At 50.1% G+C, this 21,668-nt stretch overlaps 1 protein-coding gene across 1 annotated transcript in view; it reads right to left on the bottom strand.

Annotated features, from left to right (window-relative positions):
* Positions 1-21,668, bottom strand: part of LOC120995715 (DNA repair protein REV1-like) — a 45,195-nt gene that overhangs the window by 211 nt on the left and 23,316 nt on the right. Inside the window, exon 4 of the mRNA XM_040425093.1 lies at positions 11,498-11,666. Coding sequence (XP_040281027.1) covers positions 11,498-11,666 — 169 coding nt within the window. The remainder of the gene's footprint in view (positions 1-11,497; positions 11,667-21,668) is intronic.

Here is a 21,668-nt window from a genome sequence, read left to right as displayed (position 1 = left end):
ACCTTAGATTTTTTAATATTGATATCTAGATTCAAGCGAACCTGCCATTTGGCAGGTTTGAGTTCGGGGTTTAAAGGGGTTGTCTCATCTTAGACGATGGGGGCATATCGCTAGAATATGCCCCCATTGTCTTATAGGTGCGGGTCCCCACCGCTGGGACACACACCTATATCGGGAACAGAGCCCTGCAAAGTGGTGGCTGCAGGACACCAGTCCAGCCAACACCAAGCACTCCCATTCACTTCGATGGGCCTGACGGAAATAGCAGAGACAGAGATGGGCTATTTTCGGCAGCCCATAGAAAATAAATGGAGGGAGGCTGCGCATGCGCAGTTCGTCCTCCTTTCCTTTCGGGGCTCCGTTCTTGATATAGATGCGGGTCCCAGCGGCGGGACCTGCACCTAACAGACAATGGGGGCATATCCTAGCGATATGCCCCCATTGTCTGAGATGAGAAAAACCCTTTAAGTGAAATACTTAATGGATTCCGTTCTCACGGAATCCATAACGTAATTCAATGCCGGCATGCCAAACGGAATGCCTTTAGAAGCATTCTGTTTTGCATGCCGTTATAATACAAGTGTATGGCAAGCAGAACGGAACCCTCAGAGCTGGACATAAGCTTGCATTATGCGGCATGCCGACACTAAATTACAGGATGGAATCCGTGAAGACAGAATCCATCACAAAATTCACTTAAATCCTGAACTCGAACCTGCCAAAAGGCAGGTTCGCTCAACTCTATTGATAACCTATCCTCAGAATAGGTCATCAATATCAGATCAGCGAGTGACAACTCCTGACGATTAGCTGTTTGAAGAGAAAGCAGCATTCAAACAAGATCTGCCTTCTCTCCACTGTTTACCTGCTCGCTGTTGCAACTGCAGTGGTGAGCAGGTGAAGTAAATGGGACGACGTAGTTGTAATTATACATATTCACCACTGCAGTTGCAACAGCGAGCAGGTAAACAGTGGAGAGAAGGCAGTGCTTGTACGAATGCTGCTTTCTCTTCAAATAGCTGATCGGCAGAGGTGCTGGGAGTCAGCCTCTGCCGATCTGATATTGATGACCTATCCCTGAGGGTAGGTTATCAATATAAAAAAAAAAATATATAATAATAATAATAATAATAATAATAATAATAATAATATAGAGGATGACCCCTTTAAGGGGTTAAACACCAGTCATGGAATAAACCCAGCTAAGGCAATGATAATGTCCATTTCATGACAGTTTCTATGTTATTGATGCTGCTATAATAAACTGCTTGATTTATTTTTCCATCACATTATACACTGCTCATTTCCAGGGGTTATGACCACCCTGAAATCCAGCAGTGGTGGCCGTGTTTGCACACTACAGGAAAAACTGACGGCCTCTCTGGTGGACAGGACTGTGAGAGCAAGTATAGGTCAGCACTTTTTCCAATAATGTAAAAGCATGGCCCCCCACTGCTAAATTGCAGGGAGGTCGTAACCATGGAAATGAGCAGTGTACAATGTGATGGAAAAATTAATCCAGCCAGCAAAGGAGTCAATATGGATAATGACAATACATTAGTGCCTTGTATTAACTTTCTCTACATGATAAATGCCATTTGCTGAAGAGAGACAACCCCTTTAAGACTAAAATTAGTCATGTCACTAAGGGGTTAAAAATGCATGTGTGTCCCCTGAGTTGTGTGCCAGGTATATTTTCTTCAGACAAAAATTTCAAATCTACAATTTAAAAAAAAAGTGACATTTTCAGGAGGGTTTTCCCAACTTCAATGACAAAGACGATCAGGTCAATGTGTCCCTGCGAGACCTCAAATCTACTGAATTGTTCTGACATAATGCTGTAATTCAGTTGATTCAAGTTCTAACAGGATCACACAGCATTATAAATCATTGTAATGCCGTGCAATCCCGTCAGAGGATCAGAGGTCAGAACGGGAACTCTCACTGCCACATGCAGCAAGTTTCTCACATTGAACTCGGTCGTAAAGGGTTAAAGAGGACCTGTCACCACAAAATGCTGAGCAGATTGATATATAGTTTTATGGGAAAAGATTCAGTAAAACCTGTAATTTAAACATTTTTATCTCTGCTCTTTCTGATTTCACTGTTCACAGGGGAGGTGTTATCAGTGACAGATACCTACATATACACACACACATAAATTATACACTGATAACACCTCCCCTGTGCACAATGAAGTCAGAAACAGCAGAGATTTAAATTTATAAATTCCAAGTTAAAACAAGTGAAATGGGTTATTCGGGGATTTGATGTTTATGGTCTACCTTCACCCCTGCTGATCAACTGTTGGAAGAGGCTGTGACGTTCTGCGAGCGCTTAGGCCTCTCCCTAGCTAGGCCTGTGACGTCACATTCGTCGGTCACATGGCCTAGGTGCAGCTAGGTCCCAAGTTAAAGGACAGTCACTGTACAGTGTATGGCGCTGCCAAAAGACCACAGCGACCTCTTCATGCAGTCGATCGGCAAGGGTGCAAAGAGTCGGACCCCTACCGATCTGAGGATAGGTTATCAATATCAAATTCCCCGATAACCAGGGTGGATAAAAATCTATGATTTAAAAAAAAATAAAAAATAAAAAAAAGATTTTTTTGATTTAAATCAGATTTTTTTTTATATAAAATGCTTTTTAAGGAAAATATATTACCATCCAAAGGTTATTTCATTATGAAATAAAGATTACTTTTTTAATTATGTAGAATAAGGCTGTATATGTTTAATTTTTTGTTAAATTTCATTAATCCATTCACAATGTCATGCTCTTCCAGAGGTTTTTGTAAGATTACTGGGTACTTTCTCTTCCTACAAGATTTTATCACAGATGCTTGGTTTAATTTTGGAGTTCTCAAAACTGAATTTATAACAGGAAAAAAGAGTTGAGAAAAAATAGATTTTTTGTACTCACCGTAAAATCCTTTTCTCGTAGGAGGCATTGGGGGACACAGCACCATGGGTATATGCCCAGCTGCCACTAGGAGGCTGACACTAGAAACAAAAAAGTGTTGGCTCCACCCACTCTGCCAGAGCCGAGAGAAACCAGTCGGTACAAAAGCAGTAGGAACGTCACACCTGAACCAAACGCCAACAAGTCTTCAACTGGGGAAACCCAACGACCACAAATCGCCGGGACCACAAACAAGAAGAAACTCAAAAATGGGTGGGATCTGTGTCCCCCAATGCCTACTACGAGAAAAAGGATTTTACGGTGAGTACAAAAAATCAATTTTTCTCGTGCATGGCATTGGGGGACACAGAACCATGGGACGTCCCAAAGCAGTCCCTGAGGGAGGGAAGAAGAATGCCATGTCGCCAATCTAAAGCACAGCTGCTTGTAGAACCTTGCGCCCCAGGCTGGCGTCAGCAGAAGCAAGGGAATGAATATGGTAAAACTTAGAGAAAGTGTGAACTGACGCCCAGGTGGCGGCCCGGCAGACCTGGGAAGCAGATGCCTGATGACGCACCGCCCAGGAAGCCCCAACTGCCCTAGTCGAATGAGCGGTCAACCTGGAAGGGGGAGCACGGCCCTTCGCGATATAGGCCTCCTTGACAGCTGACCGAACCCAGCGAGAGATGGTGGCCTTGGAGGCAGGCAAACCCTTACGAGGGCCCGCCGGGACCACGAAAAGAGAGTCCGAACGACGGAAGGGTTCCGTGAGGCGAAGGTACAGGCGGAGAGCCCGCACTACATCAAGGCAATGGAGGGATTTCTCCCTAGGGTGAGAAGGATTAGGGCAGAAAGAAGGAAGAACGATCTCCTCATTAATATGAAACGAGGAGACCACCTTTGGTAGAAAGGAGGGAACGGGACGCAACACCACCTTGTCCTGATGGAAAACCAGGAAAGCGAACGGCAAGAAAGCGCCGCCAGTTCGGAAACCCGGCGGATGGAGGTGACTGCCACTAGGAAGGCCACCTTAAACGAGACAAACAACAGAGAGATCTCTGCCAATGGCTCGAAGGGGGAAGACTGAAGGGCGTCGAGGACGAGATTCAGGTCCCACGGCTCCACCGGAAAACGAAAGGGAGGAGCTCGGCGAGCGACACCCTGTAGAAAAGTCCTAACCTGAGCCCGTGAGGCCACAGGACGCTGGAAGAGGACTGAGAGGGCCGAAATCTGCCCCCTGAGAGAAGCCAGTCGAAGACCCTTCTCAAAACCGGCTTGAAGGAAGGCCAGAATGTTAGGGACGGAGAAACGGAGAGGGCGAAAACGCCCAGACTCGCACCAGGCAAAATACGCTCTCCAGGTCCGGTAGTAAATACGGGCTGACTGGGGTTTGCGAGCGTGAAGCATCGTCTGAATGACCGAATCCGAGAGGCCACGGGACTTCAGGACCGCGGTCTCAACAGCCACGCCGTCAAACGAAGCTGAGGTAAATTCGGGTGGAACAGAGGGCCCTGCGAAAGGAGATCGTGGCGCAGAGGAAGTCGCCACGGAACGTCGGCGAGCAGAAACACCAGATCTGCGTACCACGCTCTGCGGGGCCAATCCGGAGCCACCAGGATTGCCGGAACACGGGCTGCCTTGAGACGCTTGAGCACTCGGGGCAGGAGAGGAATGGGGGGAAACAGGTACAGAAGGTCGAACTGAGACCAGAACTAGGGCGTCTACCGCGAGAGCCTGAGGGTCCCTGGACTGCGCGACATAGCGCGGGAGCCTGTGGTTGAGGCGTGACGCGAAGAGATCCACGTCCTGAGTTCCCCATCGGTGACAAAGTTGGAGGAACACTTCTGGGTGGAGAGACCATTCGCCCGGGTCGACGAGCTGACGACTGAGGAAGTCCGCCGCCCAATTGTCGACCCTGGGAATGTGTACGGCGGAGAGGACGGGAACGTGCTTCTCCGCCCACCGCAGGATATGGGAGGCTTCCTGCAAGGCCATCAAGGCCTGGTGCCCCCTTGGTGGTTCAGATAAGCCACGGCGGTGGAATTGTCCGTCTGAACCCGGATCGGGAGACCGCGGAGACGTGGGGTCCAGTGAGACAGTGCCAGGAAAATTGCCCTGAGTTCGAGCACATTGATCTGCAGGGAGGACTCCTGAGCAGACCAAAGACCCTTGACCGTGAGAGACTCGAAGAACGCTCCCCAACCCGAGAGGCTGGCGTCCGTCGTGATCACCCGCCAACTGGGGGGAAGGACCGGCCTAGGGACACTGTCCGAGGAAGCAGCCACCAGGAAAGGTCCTGGCGAAGCTGGGGAGGGAGACGAGTTAGGCGATCGAGGCCTGCCGGGGACTTGTCCCACCTGGATAGGATGAACAACTGAAGGTCCCGGGAGTGGAATTGGGAATAGGGAATGGCTTCGAAGGAAGCCACCATCCTCCCCAGGACGCGCATACACGTCCTGATGGTCAGAGAGGACGGGCCGCGGAGATGAGTCACCCCCGCCTGAAGAGAGGCAATTTTCTCTGGGGGAAGGAACACCCGCCCGAGGCGAGTGTCGAAGATCATGCCCAGAAAGGGCATCCGCCGGCATGGGACGAGGGAGGACTTGGAGTGGTTGATGAGCCACCCGAACTGGGCAAGAGCTGAGAGGGTGATGCGCAGGCTGGACAGGTTGTCCTCCAATGACTGGGCCCGAATCAGAAGGTCGTCCAGGTAAGGTACCAAGGCGACCCCCCTGGCACGGAGAAGGGCCACGAGAGGTGCTAACACCTTGGTGAAGACCCTCGGAGCGGAGGCCAGGCCGAAGGGCAGGGCTACAAATTGGAAATGAAGAGAACCTACCGCGAAGCGAAGGAACCTTTGATGGGAGAGGGCAACGGGGACGTGGAGATAGGCGTCCTGAATGTCGATGGACGACAGGAACTCGTCCGACTCCAAGGAGGCGATCACCGACCGGAGGGATTCCATGCGAAAATGACGGACCCGGACAAAGTGATTCAGCGCCTTCAGGTCCAGGATAGGACGGAGCGAACCGTCCTTCTTGGGAACAGTGAACAGATTCGAATAGAACCCCCGAAAGCGTTCTGACTCTGGAACCGGAACGATGACCCCTAGAGAGCGAAGGGAACGAATGGCCTGAAAAAAATCTTCTGCCCCGGAGGGAGACCTGGGGGGCGACGTCAGGAAGAACCGTCCCGGCGGAAGATCGGAAAATTCGATCCTGTATCCGGAGGAGACCACCTCCAGAACCCAAGCGTCTTCCACACTTGCTTGCCAGACATTCTGAAAGGCGAGCAGACGTCCTCCCACCTTGACCGAGTCCGAGTCATGCGGAAGGAGGCTTAGTGGACTGGGGGCGAGCAGGTTTGGGCTTGGCATGCCAGGAGGGCTTGGCCTTAAAGGAAGGCCTGGAGGCCTTCTTGTCAGATCGGGCAGGGGGGGGCCCGAAAGGACTGCGCCCGGGAGGACGACCCAGGGAAGCGACAGCGGCGAGGCTGATTCTGGGGAAGAAGAGAACACTTACCGCCAGTGGCCTCCGAGATCAGCTCCTCCAAACGCTTCCCAAAGAGCTTCCCACCGAGAAAGGGAAAGGAAATTAGAGCCTTCTTGGAGGCGGAATCTGCCGCCCAAGAACGAAGCCAGATGGTGTGGCGGATGGCCACAGAGTTAGCGGCTGCACGGCCGAAGCGGCGGGCCGATTCCATAGAGGCATCGCAAAGAAACTTGGACGCCTGGTAAATTTGAGAGGCAAGCACTGCCAGTTCCACCTGGTCCGAGTCTGGGGGTAAGGCACGGACAAGCTGTTTTGCCCAGATAGCGCAGGCCTTAGCCACCCAGGAGGCGGCAAACGCAGGGCGGATGGCGGCACCCACTGCTACGAAAACAGACTTGGCCAAGGAGTCGACCCGTTTGTCAGCGGGATCCGACAAGAAAGCCGCGTCAGCCAGGGGAAGGGTAGTAGCTTTCGCCAGGCGAGCAACCTGAGGATCTACCTGAGGAGAAACCGTCCAGATATTGACAGATTCCTCAGAAAAAGGATAGGGGACATCAGAGGCCTTGGTAAGATGAAGGAGCCGATCAGGATGACGCCACTCCTTAGCCAGAAGTGCGTCCAGATCCTCGTGATTCGGGAAGACCACAGTGGACCGTCTAGACCGGCGGAAGGACACCGACTCCAGGGAGGAGGAAGAAGGAACGTCCTGCACATGGAGCGCGTCCCGGACGGCTTTGATGAGATCCTGTATGGCCGCAGACATCGCCGAGCACCGCTCCGATTCAGAATCAGAAGCGGAGGAGTCCCCAGGAACGGCGGAAGCGGCTGAAGAAGAAATTTCGCCCGACTCAGACCTAACCGGGGAGTGATCCGGGGTAGCTGAGGAAGAGTGGGACCCGGCAGACACCGTACAAGGTCGCTTGCGGGACCGCGTGCCAGAGCGAGAACGGACATCCCCAGCGGGGGGGTCCCTGCCAGAGGCGGCCGCAATCTGAGCAGGCAGACGGTCCAAGGACTGCGCCAGGGATTGGGAGAGCCTGGCAAGGTTACCTATGGCTTGGGATAGGGTAGCAGCCCATTCCGGAAGAACCGACAAAGAGGGGGCCGCAGGGGCGGACTGGGTGGGCCTGGGGTTGAGGCACTGCACGCAGAGAGAGGTAGACTGGCTGCATGGGAACTTCCTATTACACATGGAACAGGCGTAATGAGTGGAAATGGCGGCAGGGGAAGTGGGGTCCCGACCAGAGGAAGACATGAGGGCGGATTGTAGAGCCTGCAAAGCAAAAAAGAGTCAGCCAAAGGCTGCCTACCAGACCCAATGGTGCTGTGTCCCAGAGAGCCGATCGCAGAGAGAAGCTGCAAGATGGCGACAGCAGACTGCAGGCAGGACAGGAGCCGGTAGTTGAGAGAAGAAACGCCCCCCCAGCAGCCCGCGCTGGTGCTGGATTGGAAAGAAAAACGCCTCCCAGGGCACCACCCACAGAGGGGAGGGAGGTAGGAGAAAAGCCTGGGAAGGAAGGAGAAGGCAGAGACGGAGCTCCGCCCCACGTGACCTGCGGCCTAGGCGACAGAAAAGCCGGGGCCTAGAGTAGAAAAAAACTGCTGGAAACGGACGTCCGCGATCGCGGTAACGTCCGGAGGCAGCAGCAGAAGCGGGGACGCAGCGCCGATGCAGGAAGCCTGGATAGGCCAGGTAGGTGCAGAAAAAGAAACGAAAATCGTCCGTCTTAAAATGGCCAGGCCCTAGTAACAAATGCGCCCCCATGCAGAAGTCCCTGCCCAAAAATGACCCCCAAGGGAGGAAAAAAGCATGCAGTTTCCCCTTGCTCAACTCTTAAAGGGGCAGGCCTCAAAGGGACTCAGGGAGAAGAGGGGAGGGAGTACAGGATACTGTCCATACTCACCTTCCGACGTCTTCAGGCGCAGCAATGACCACCCCCTCGGCGGACTCAACACGGGAGCCGTGGGTCCGCCGGAATTCCACTGCGGAAGCAGATCAAGCGGGGACTGGGTGGCTGCCGGGTACCTGAGTACACGCCCGCAGGGGGGCAACTAAAGTGGAACACGATGGAGCCACCCCTGCAGCAGGCAGAAACCTGCAGATAAAAAAGAGAAAAAATAAAAAAAATAAAAAATAAAATTAGCAGGATGACCTGCGAAAAAAAGATAGCAGGTCATGTCTGCCTTCTACGGACACTAGAACTAGACTGGTTTCTCTCGGCTCTGGCAGAGGGGTATAGCCCACCTGGGTGGAGCCAACACTTTTTTGTTTCTAGTGTCAGCCTCCTAGTGGCAGCTGGGCATATACCCATGGTGCTGTGTCCCCCAATGACATGCACGAGAAAAGATCTTAATCCTAACTTCTACAAACCTATAAATACAGAATCAACCCCTTCAGTGCCAAGTTTAAAGTTCAGTGAATAGAATATAAACAATATTTTTCTGATTGTTTGGAGTGGAATAGATCTGCACAAGAAGAAAGTGAAACTAAGTGTAAGGAGGAATTTGGAAGGAACTGAGTGAACACTTAAAAACAGAACTACACATGGACAGAATTAAATTACAAGCATTAAAAAAACGAATGGGACAAGCACTGTCTCCAGCTCATTTTTGGGCAAATATTGTCAATATCCAGTATCAGGGTCAAAACTTAAGTGCTGAGAAAGAGGAGTTAGCTATGACATGGGTATCCAGCAATCATCCATCTCTAATGCCAACTAGAATGAACTTCAAAGCCAAGGGGGAACCATTCAAGAAATATATGTTTGCTGAAGATATTTTAAAGAAAGTCACACCAGTGAACTGGTGGAAGTCACTTAAGCACTTGGATTTAGAGACTGTTCAAGTAATGATTTCACTTTTAGTAGCTTCTTCTGCGGGCGTTGAAAGAATATTCTCTTCCTTTGGACTTGTTTATTCTAAATTGAGAAATCGTTTGGGTCCCAATAAAGCAGGAAAGCTTGTTTTTCTTTTCCGGATTATGAACAAAGAAGAAGATGAAGATGACTAGTGAGCTACAGAGGACATTATTAAAGGTATTCTGTCAGCCCACTAAACATTTTTTTTTTTTTTTTTGTTTACTAATAATCCCTATACTGCGAGCTCTGCATACATAAGTTAAATAATGATTTTTGTTCAGTAGAATTTGATAAAAAGCGATTTTTAAAATATGCAAATTACCTTGCTACCAGCAAGTAGGGCGGCTACTTGCTGGTAGCAGCCGCATCCTCCGATCCTAAAGACGCCCCCTCCGCATTGTGATTGACAGGGCCAGGGAACGGAATCGTTCTCTGCTGGCCCTGCCTGTTAGCATTCAAAATCTGGCGCCTGCGCTGCGGCCGTACGTATCTTCAATCTGCGCAGGCGCACTGAGAGGCGGCCGCTCGCTCCTCAATGCGCCTGCGCTGGGTGTAGATGTGACGTCATCGGCGCAGGCGCATTGAGGATGGAGCGTCCGAGCGAGTGGCCGTCTCTCAGTGCGCCTGCGCAGATTGAAGATAGGTACGGCCGCGGCGCAGGCGCCAGATTTTGAATGCTAACAGGCAGGGCCAGCAGAGAACGATTCCGTTCCCTGGCCCTGTCAATCACAATGCGGAGGGGGCGTCATTAGGATCGGAGGATGCGGCTGCTACCAGCAAGTATGCAGAGCTCGCAGTATAGGGATTATTAGTAAACAAAAAAAAAACAAAAAACGGTTTAGTGGGCTGACAGAAGCCCTTTAAGCTTTTCTTGTGTAGGCTGGGCTGACAGTCTAAGTTTCTTAAAATATATATATTTTCTTTAGCCAAATTAGTTAACAAACATGGATGTTTAAGCAAATAACATGCTGTAATGTTATTGTTTCAGTTGAATAAATCCTATTTAAATTGTTATTATTAAGGTAATGATTATTTTTCTCCTTCCTAAGTACAACAGAAATTTTTTCCAAATATGAATCTTTATGTAAAAAACTATGATTTAAATCAAGCCTTACTGACTAGTGATTTAAATCGGTTTGATTTAAATCAAATCCATCCTGCTGATAACCCCTTGAATCTTTTTCCACAATCAATCTGCTCAGCTTCTCCAACTCTATAACATGCTGCCTGCAGACTTCACTGCACTTTGTGTTGGCAGGTCTGCTTTTAACGCTGGACGTCTGAGGATATTACTATGGGTACTTTAATACTTGTGGCAGAGTGATCCGGCAAGCAGTTCCGTTGCCGGAACTGCCTGCCGGATCCGTCAAAACGTATGCCAACTGATGGCATTTGTAAGACTGATCAGGATCCGGATCCGTTTTACAGATGCATTGAAATGCCGGATCAGTCTTTCCGGTGTCATCCGGAAAAACGGATCCAGCATTCATTTTTCCACTTATTTTGGTCTGCGTATGCGCAGACCGGAAGGACGGATCCGGCATTCCGGTATTTTGAATACCGGGGACGGCACTAATACATTCCTGTGGAAAAAAATGCCGGATCCGGCATTTAGGCAAGTGTTCCGTTTTTTGGGCCGGAGATAAAACCGTAGCATGCTGCGGTATTATCTCTGTCCTGATCAGTCAAAAAGACTGAACTGAAGACATCCTGAATGGATTGCTCTCCATTCAGAATGCATTAGGATAAAACTGATCAGTTCTTATCCGGTATTGAGCCCCTAGGACGGAACACTATGCAGGAAAAAGGAAAAACGCTAGTGTGAAAGTACCCTAAATAAAAGTCATGTCTTCTACACTGCAGACTTTATTATGGGACAAACACAGCACAAATCAAGACATAGTTTCATCTGAATAAAGAACAATAGCAGACGAGACTCGACCACTAGATCCAGGTGGCACATCTGTGCAGCTCTCTTGATTCACTCTTATGGGAGGCACCGCAAGAGGCTCCCTCACCAAGTGGGATGTGGGACCTCATTCTGTAAATATGATGTCACAGAGTTATGTCATAATATCTCATAGATGTGGGTCCTATCTTCTGGACATGCCACAAATACCAAAGATGGTAATACCTCTTAAAAATGAAAACCAAGTGGTTGCCTCTTGAATGGTTACTATTACTTTGCCACATTCATCTAGTTTTCCAGAATATTGCAACATATAAGACAGAAATAAAAGGACTTACCTATCTGTAATCCACTCTGGACGCACCACTTTCTCATCTTTTAGCTCTTTGATTTTGCTGTTTGGGAGATTAGTTGCAATAATGTGGGTAGTTTTAGAACGGGAGTAGTAAACATGAAATTGGCCTCCATGTAGCATCATAAGATGTCTCAGCTGATCTGCGGTGGGATCTGTAACAAAGAACAAATACATTACATTGTTTATTCTTCTTGCATTGAGGGCTCTCCTATTTTGGACTGGACAGAGAAGATTTCATTATACGTGGACGACAGGCTTCTGTTTATGAGGGATGTAACGCAGGTGGAGCATGTCGTCTGCCTGTATAGAACCTTTGGGAGTGTCTATGGTTTGGATATAAATTGGAATAAGACTTTACCATTGGGGAGTGATATGACCTGCGAGGTATTACAGTTGGGGATAAGAGTAGTAGTTAAGTTCCAATATGACAGCTTGGATTATATTAAAGTAAATGTTTTTCCGTTGTTAGAATATTTGGAAAAAGGCTTGGAGAAGAGAAACATTGAGTAGAGCTTCACGGTTAGCACTGATAAAAGTGGTGGTACTCCCTAAAATATTGCAAGTTATTCTAACTCCCCAACATGGATTACCAATGCAATTTTTAATACATTAGAATTATTAATGATATATGGTTGGATTAAAAAAGTGTGGGTTTTTATTACTTCCTTTAGATAAAGGGTAGCTTTAAATTTCCTGATCTCAGGACTTGTTTTTAAGCATCACAGCTACAGCACTTTGTCGATAGGCATGCTATGGATACAAACACACAGTCGAGTCACATTATTATGACCACCAGCTAATATCGACCGTCGGCAGCAGGGTCAGCAAGCTAGACAGGCTGGGAGAGACTCAATAAGGTCCTAGGAGGTTGTCACAGGTGTCTGGAGCCATGCTGACTGCAGTGCATCCCACAGCTGCCAGAGGGTGCATGGGTGAGGATCCATAGAGTGAACATGACGAATAAGGTGGTGCCACAGATGCTCAATTGGGTTCAAGTCTGGGGAATTGGGGGCCAGGGCCGTACTTGGAAGTCTTGGCCATGCTCTTCCCATCAGTCTTGGACATTTCCTGCTGTGTGACATGCCATCCGCCCTAGGGAAGACACTCAGCATGTATGGGTGTATTTGATCTGCAAGCATGGGTTCACAGCCAAATTGGTTGAGTGCCTTCCACATAGAAAAATGGGCCCAGAGAATGCCATGAAAATATTCCCCCGATCATAATGGTGCCACCACCAGCTTGTGTTCTTCCAGCAGTGGTTGCCGGGTCTGTGTTCTCTGGTGTCACGCTAACGTCCATCCATTCAATGAAGCAGAAAATGTGACTCATCGCAGAAGACAACCCTTTGCAGCCCCATACACAGTTGGGCTCGCTAATCTGTTAATTTTAGACCTACGTCTGGCAGCCTCCTCGTATTACTGACAGGGCCAGGCAGGCGAGATTAATTTTTCAATGCCTGGTCTGGTCAATCAAAGTGCAGAGGACGCGGCAGTTGCAGAGAGAGCTGAGCCTCTAGGTGTAATGACAACGCCCCCGTTGCTCCTACCTAGAGGCTCATTTGCATATACTAAAACTTTATTTTTCTCAGCAATGCGGGCACATATGAACATGGGACTAACACAGATGCCTTCAGCTGCCAAATGCACATGTAACAGGTCAGCTAGTATCATAGGTACAAAACTGCTGACAGATTCCCTTTAATATAAAGGTTCGATGGAGATTCGAATTGTCCTAAATGTGGAAATTGTGATGCAGATTTGGTGCATTTGTCAGTGTATAGATATTGGTCCCAGAATAAGGATTATATAAATACAATACTAGATGAAACACTACAATTTCATCCCCTTGTGTTTATACTGGGTTATTTAAATGCTGAAATACTGAGACACTGGGTGAACTATAATTTTATTGTCTAATTGCTTGTTTGGGTTGACTCTGTATTACTCATAAGTAGATGTCGGAAAAAAATTCCAGTTTTAATGACTGGAAGCGCCAGATAGGCAGGGTGATGCCGTATGAAGAAAGTTAGGTCAGAACAAATCCCTCCAACCTCTAGTATTCTTGAAAAATGGTGCAGATGGGAAGGGTAAACTCTGTTTTTTTCTTTCCCAGCACAGTTTTTTCTTTTTTTCTTGGTTTCCTTGGGTGGGTTAAGGGATTAATTTAAAATTGTCAAGTTGTCTTGACCTTTTGTATCTTATTGGTTAAAAAAAAAAATACATTCTTGCACACTTTTAGATGTATAGCAGGATGGTCTTTGGAAGAAAACATAAAGCACATCTCCAGACATCAGTCCCTCACACGTACATATGGTATATAACTGGTGAAACTTTTAGAGACCAAGTGCCCAAACTTTAACCCAAAACCCACTTATTTATTGCAAAGTGCCAACATGGCAATTTAATCTAAATACCAATATAGTATATCTTCCATGTACTTTATCATTTAGCTATAATAGCCTGCCTACATTCAGTGCGCTGCCTGTGCCGTTCATAGTGAGCCCTGCGCTGATGAATGGCAGGAAAATTCTAAGGTACATATTGGTACACCATAGACTTTTTTAGGGGGTGGGTGAGAGAGTGCCGCCTCTGGGACCCGTGCCATAGGTTTGCCACCACTGGTATATAATGTCCCCCAAGGTGCACAACCTGAGGCCCCCAGAACCAAGGTTTGCGTCCGTCGTCTTGCAGGACATAAATGCAGCTGATCATGCGATCAGCTGCATCTCTGCCCTGAGCGCCGCTGGATTACAGCTCCTGCACTGTAGCAGGAGCAGGTCGGGTCCCCAGCTGTTAGTGACAGAGGGGGAGCAGAGAAGACAGAAGCGGTTTATCATACTGACATAAAGTTGTCAGTATGATTCCATCACAGAAAGGTCCCACAGCATTATCAACCATCATTATGCCATGGAGTTCTGTAGTCCAGACTGCACAATCCCTCTCTCACACAGAGCTCGATTCCCGCAAGGGGGACAGTCATTGAGGGTGTTTTTAAAGCAGGGGTGTAGCCTATAGATAGAGTGTATTCAGCAATAAGTGTATTCGGCATTAAGTGTACTCAGCCTAAACACAAGTGTATTCAGCATAAGAATAGGGGGGGGGAGGGGGTCTGGAGCCAGCGCACAGCTTCCAGCCCCTTATTGAATTACAGTCCAGATAGTGAGTATAAATTGATCTATTAATAGAAAATAGGCAATACAACTGATAGTTTTTAAATGGGTAGACTTAATGGTCAGTACTGCTGGTAACATTTTGTTGTACCTGGTAGCCAGTGTCACATGGCCTGTTATAGGTGGGGCTTACAGCCTTAATATCTCTCCCACTACATGAGTGATCTCACTATGGAGGTATGTGGGAGCTTGGCTGTAAGTTGTATCTTAGCACCTCTCAGACCGTGTTCACACACCGTAGGTAATCTAGTGGTAGGAACCCATGCCACACAGAGATACCTTGACGGTGGTGCAAAAGGGCTCCGATGTGTTCCTGACAGGAATACATTGGCTAAAGTCTCAGTTCTTAACATCATCTTGAGGGATTAGCCAGTGTTGTTAGTTGCATATCATTGTGGTGCACCTTTCGCAGTGATTTAAGACTTAATGGTCAGTAATAATGATTCAGCTTTAATTAAAGTTAAGTTTTATGGGAGTGAAAGGCATATGTCAAGATCAGGCAAATACAGTCTTAGGACTATAGGCAAATTATGATTCCCGCAAGGGACTCGCTAGTGTGAAAGAGCCCTAAAGGACACCAAGACACATAGTAAGAAAAGACCCTTAGCCATGGGTGTGGATGAATGATAATGTTCAATTTAGGTCGAGTTCACATCACCATGTATTTTTCCGCTCCTCTTATCTGTCAGAAAAACAGAACAGTAAAGAAAAAACGGATCCTGCATTTTAAGCATCTGTTACATGCATTTTCTATTTCCATCTAAAATAACGGATCTCGGACAGAAATGGCTAAAAAACGTATGCCAAATGTGCAAAAATGAGCATAATGGATGCTTAAAATACAGAATCCATGTTTTCTTTATTTTTCTATTCTTCTGACAGATCAAAGGAACAGAAAAATAAACGGTGATGTGAACCGGCCTTACTGAGGAAACCAGGGTTATTACTGCTTTCCATAAAAATCTAAATCTGCACGGGAGGCAATATTCGATCACTGGAAAACACTCTTTATTCCTGGATTTGTTTCTTTGATCTGTATTCTTCCCAACCACAGCCCAGGAGCCGCACGCAGAATACAAAGGTTATCTGAGCAGTCACACACAGGATGTGCTTCTGCCAGTGTTGCTAGGCAACCAAGTGTTTGATGCATGCAGAACGTGTACTACAGAGAACGCAGAAAAAAAAATTGTGAATGAAGCACAGCAGAGCTTCCCAATGACTAGTACGCCGTCCTTAGTCTACATAATAAGTAGATGCCCAAGGTTTTACTATTATAAATACCCATTATTATTCTGCAGAGAAAAGCAAGCATAACAAAAAAAAAAACGAGATTTTTGTATAACTTACCAGTAAAATCTCTTTCTCGCTCTTTCCTTGGGGGACACAGAAGACCTTGGGTATAGCTCATCTCCATAGGAGGCGTGACACTAAGTGAAAGCTGTTAAGCCCCTCCTCCACAGCTATACCCTCAGCCTGGAGAGAGAGACAGCCAGTTGCGTGTCCAAGCAGTGAGAAAAGGCAAAGTCCAACAAGGAACCAACAAGCCAACTACCCAACGGGTAACACAAACTCGGAAACCGTGTAGAGAAAAACAATGAATGGGTGGGTGCTGTGTCCCCCAAGGAAAGAGCGAGAAAGAGATTTTACTGGTAAGTTATACAAAAATCTCGTTTTCTCGCCCAGTTTCCTTGGGGGACACAGAAGACCTTGGGACGTTCAAAAGCAGTCCAAAAGGGGAGGGACCACAGCTCCAAGGCGAAGCACCCGAAGGCATCAAGGAACCGCCGCCTGCAGACCCAGGCGGACCAAGGCAGCATACGCCGAAGCCAGAGTATGCACCCTGTAGAACTCTGTAAAGCGTGCAAGGAAGACCTGTGGCCGCCTTGCTCAAATGCATGGCCGAAGCCCAATGCCTCCGGCCCAGGAGGCACCGACCGCTCTGGTGAAATGAACGGTGACAGCAAAGGCAGAATCCTGCCCTCGGTGCGGTAACCTCAGCAATAGCCAATCTGATATAGCGGAGGAAAACCACCCTGGAGTCCGTCAACTCTAAGCGCGGACCTCCAGGAAACCCAAGAGACCGAACGTCGACAAGAGTCGGAGATCTCTAAGTAAAAACCGGCAAGGCCCAAACAACGTCCAAATCGGTGAAGTGTTGAAGCGAAAGGCAAACACCACCTTCAGAAGGAAGGAACGGGATGTAGAAACAGCCCTGTCCTGGGAAAAGACAGAAGGCTCAGAACAAAAAAGGGGCCATTCAGGCACCCGTCAGAGACACGACTGATACGGAAACACAACCGTACAGGACAGGCGGGGTAGAGAGAACTTCTGTAACGGCTCCAAGGAAAAGATTGGAGCGCCGAGAGCTCAGTATGTAGTTCCCAGGGCGGTACCGAAGGACAGTACAGAGGAACCCAAGAGCCATTTCGAGTAAGAAGGTCTTGACAGGCCAGAGGGCCGGGGAACGCTGGAAGAGGAAGAACAGCGCTGACACTTGACACCTCAAGTAAAGGAATCCCAGTCCCAGGTCCAGGCCGGACTGGAAAAAAGACAGAACCATGGGGAGAGAAAAAGTCAGAGTGGGGAATGCACAGCTTCCCACAGAACCCCAGACAAAAAAACCATAAGTCTTACGACAGATCCTGGACGAAAATACAGCCAGGAGCGGACAATAGCGAACCTGCTGGAGTCGCCTGGCAAGCGGGCGAAAACCCAATGTGATCAGGCGCAGACCAGTAACACGGGCAGAAGTCGACAAAACTGGTCCCGTCGGCCCCCGAGCAACGTTGTCCCGTATCGACCCGAGTGGGGGAGCAGAAGGACAGACGGAACGGAACCAAAGGGTCCGCCCAGTATCCGCCAGATGCCAGGACAAGACAGGCTAAAGTCCATGCTGATGTAGCCATGTTCTACAGTCCCGGTGTGGGAGATCAAAGGACAATCTGGACCGAAAGGTAGTCCCCCCAAGTTACCGAGGAGGTAAGTCTACAGCAGGACCATTGTCTTAGAATGGACCACGCAATCTGCACTCAGCGGGAGGACAGAACGCGGTAGACTCGGTAAATAGGCACAGCTAATACAGCCAGTGTGAACAAGGGAGACCGTACGAGGCCAAAAGGAACACCGGAACCATCCACATGAACAACCATGCTCTCCCCAGAGGGGAGGACAGTGAAGGAACAGTCTCTGAAGTCTGGCGGGACAGAAGCCACATCGGAGTGATCTGTACCGAGCGGGAGCCAAACAGAGCCAGCGAGATAAGGTAGTCGAGACAGAGGCCGGCATAACACCCTCCAACCGAACGGAGGAGTGGGCAACAGGGAAGCCATAGGACAGCTCAAAAGCAGAACCCTGCTACACAGTGAGATGCCCGGTTCACCGCCTCGCAGAAGGCGAATACCCTGAAGAACCCAAGGTGGAGGTCCTCCGACCTGGGTAATCGAGCACCCAAGAGAATTTGGGTGACCTTCCCGAGAAAAGCGGCCCGCACCTGGTAGCAGATCAGACTGAAGCGTAGAGGCGCCAAGAGGAAGGACTCATACCACACTACATCCGAAGAGGAGGAAATTTGAGCAGGCAAGGGAACCGCAGTCCTGCCAGAGCCAACGAAGAATTCGAGGGGCGCTCCAGACAACAGCACTCTCGACCATGTGACCACTAGCGCAGGGAAGCAATACCGCGGAAGGACGAATGGGCACGCATCTAGGAACCACGAACACTCCCTGGGATGAAGGGCCAACTAAATGAATGAGTACCACCCAGCTCCGTGCAGCATAGAGCAAGTAGAGCCCGTCCGGGTCAGGTGGACAGAATGAACTCCTTAGAGACGAGTGCAAGGCTTGCGGCAAGCATCGTATCCCAAGAAAACAAAAGTATGCCGCAGGAAGCAGATGAGGCATACGTACGAGCAGCCCGTAAGCAGTGAGAAGGCCAACCCACCTACAGGAGGAGAAGGCATACACGGCCCAAACAACGCACAAGAACGTCCGCTCACTGCAAAAAGGTTAATTCAGCGAAAAGGGGGGCTCGCCACAGAGTGCCACAGCATGTACGTAATTGCAAAGTGCAACCTGCAAGGGAGTTATGCACAAGCCTAGTATAGCATGCGATGGAACGCAAGCAGTCCGCCCCGAAAGGGGGGAAATTGTATCTGGCAAACTGCAGTCGGCAAGAGTGCAAAGGCCGGTCCCAAAAGGGAGTGATGCCTAAGGCCGTACCTACTTCAGAGAAGCAGGACATACCCTATAATCCAGCAGGAACGCAGGAGGTCCACCTAGTGAAAGGGGAACATGCACAGGGTTATCCTAGCATTAAGTGAGTGTGCAATAATACATCCAACACTGACTTAGCGAGAGTGCAACTACTCTGCCAATGAAGGGGGACATGTACAAGTCCAGCACAGCCATACAAGGACAGCCGTGAATCTCATGAGCGTGCCAAATTCTGCCCATGGACTGTGGGGTGGTCACGCACAAGGCCAGCACCGTATCCAATGGGAGTGCAAGCGTTCCACCCATGTTAGAGGGCCATGCTCATGGCCAGCAAGGTATCCGGTGAGAGTGTAGCATGCCGCCCAGAAAAAAAGGGGGGGTAATGCACATGGCCAGCATCTCATCCAGGGAGAGTGCGTGCACCCGCCATGTATGGAAGTCATACACATGGCCAGCAACGTACTGGTGAGAGACAAACACAGTCAGTGAGAATGTGTGTATGTCACCTGAGGAAGGAAGGCATGCCCATGGCTGGCAGCGAATCCAGCGAGAGTGCGTACACCGCCCACGGAAGAGGGGTCATGCATATGGCCGACAGCGGATCCAGCGAGAGTGCAAGCACCCCGCCATGTATGGGGTACATGCACATGGCCAGTAACGTACCTGCGAGAAAACAACCACAGACAGAGGGATGTATGTATGCTGCCTGAGTCATGCCTATGGCTGGCAGCGAAACCAGTGAGAGTGCAGCATAGTAACATAGTACATAAGTACATCATAGCCCATCAGAGAGAGTGCAGCGTTCCGCCTATGGAAGGGGGTCGTGCACATAGCCAGTACCGTATCCGGTGAGAGTGCAGTATTCCGCCTAAAAAGGGGGGTCATGCACATGATCGGCAACTAATCCAGTGAGAGCGCTGCGTTCCGCCCATGGAAGGGGGTCACGCGCATGGCCGACAGCGAATCCAGTGAGAGCGCTGCGTTCCGCCCATGGAAGGGGGTCACGCACATGGCCGGCAGTGAATCCTAGAGAAGGGGGTCGTGCACATGGCCGGCAGCAAATCCATAGAGAGTGCAGCATTCCGCCTAAGGAAGGGGGTCGTGCATATGGCCAGCACCGTATCCGGTGAAGGTGCAGTATTCCGCCTAAAAGGGGGTCATGCACATGGCCAGCCGGCAGCCAGGGAGAGTGCAGTATCCCGCCTAGGAGGGGGGGGATGCACATGGCAGGCACCATAACTGGAGAGATGATGAATGCTGCCTACGGAAGGGCCGCATGCACTTGGCCAGCGCCGTATCCTGGAAGAGGGCAGGAAAACCGCCTAAAAGGGGAAATGCCCTAGCAGCGACGCAGGTTGGGAGCGCAACACTATGCCGCCTGTGGAAAGAGGGCATGCAGACATGCAGCACTACTGATGAGGCTGCAGCATCCTGCGCAGTCCAAAAGAAATCTATTATTATTATTTCTTTTTTTTTTTTTTTTTTTTTTTAATTAAAAACACAGCCTCTCTGAGGCTAAAGGGGGCCACCATATAGGGGCACAGATAGTCAGGAAAAAGGAAAAAGGGGGGCCAGCCATACAGGCCCATTGGGATCCGGCCTGTACCCAAAGGGTTAACATGGATCCGGCCTGGAGAACGGCGCTGCGTTCCCCTGGGGGCGGAGGAACCTCCCGGCGGGAAAAATTCGCGCCTGGAGAAGTTCCCGCCCCCTCCACCAGAGGCCGGAATTTTGCGACCTAGTAGGCCGTGAAGCCGGGGTCTAAATTTGCGGCGCCCGGTATGTACCGCCGGGACCTGAGGCGGAGTGGCGCATCAAACCGGCCGCGGGTGCCCACCCCGCGGGCCGGTCGGAATTGCGGCCCAGCAGGCCGCGAAGCCTGGGCCAAAATTTGCGGAGCCCCACCGACCGGCACCGACGGTCGGCCGGGGCCTGCTGGGCCTAGAAGTCAAGCCCAAAGCCGGCCGCGGGAGCCCACCCCGCCGCCCGGAAGAGTCAGGGGCCCAGAATGGCGGCTTGCCGGCCGCGGGAGCCCACCCCGCCGGCCGGAAGAGTCAGGGGCTCGGAATGGCGGCTTGCCAGCCGCGGGAGCCCACCCCGCCGGTCGGAAAAGTCAGGGACCCGGAATGGCGGCCTAGCAGGCCGCGGAGCCTGGGCTAAGATTTTGCGGCGCTCGGCCGCACCGGAATACCAATGTCGGCCGGAGGCGAGGCCTTACTCCACAGCCGTCAGGAGCCTCAGGCCTGGAGCAACACTCCGGTAGGAGATATAGGGGGGGACCCAGAGACCGGGTGCCTGTGCTGATAGAGAAATAAACTATGTTGCCGCTTCTGTAGCTGGCTGTGGAGACAGCCACTGGCTGCATGTCTATGGGAGCCAGGCATAGATCCAGCAGGGGACTAGAGGCCCAATATGGGCGTCAGGCACGCAGGAGACCAGGGTGGGGGGGTGGGGGACGTAGGGCTGGAGAAGCCTCTCTCTTACCACAGCCGTCTTCACCCTCGGTCCATTCCAGCAGGGTCGCCCCTTCAGCTACTGGCACCGTAGTGGCAGGACGCTGGAAGAGGGACTTGGCGTGCGGGCGACCCTTGCGCTGGCGGGATGTAGGGGAGCTGGGCTGCCCTGATCCACCTTGCCTTCTGTGGGGGAGGCAGCCGTGCGGGTGACCGGCACTGGCGCAGCTCAACCCCGGGAGAAACAGAGAGGTCTAGTGCGTCTCTGTTGTCCCTGATGATCTGGAACAAAAAGAAAAGAAAAAAGTAAAAATCTAAAAT

Source organism: Bufo bufo, chromosome 3, assembly GCF_905171765.1.
Source record: "Bufo bufo chromosome 3, aBufBuf1.1, whole genome shotgun sequence".
Taxonomy (NCBI): Eukaryota; Metazoa; Chordata; class Amphibia; order Anura; family Bufonidae; genus Bufo; species Bufo bufo.
The sequence above is the reverse complement of the archived record's forward strand: the minus strand, read 5'-3'. Positions and strand labels throughout refer to the sequence as shown.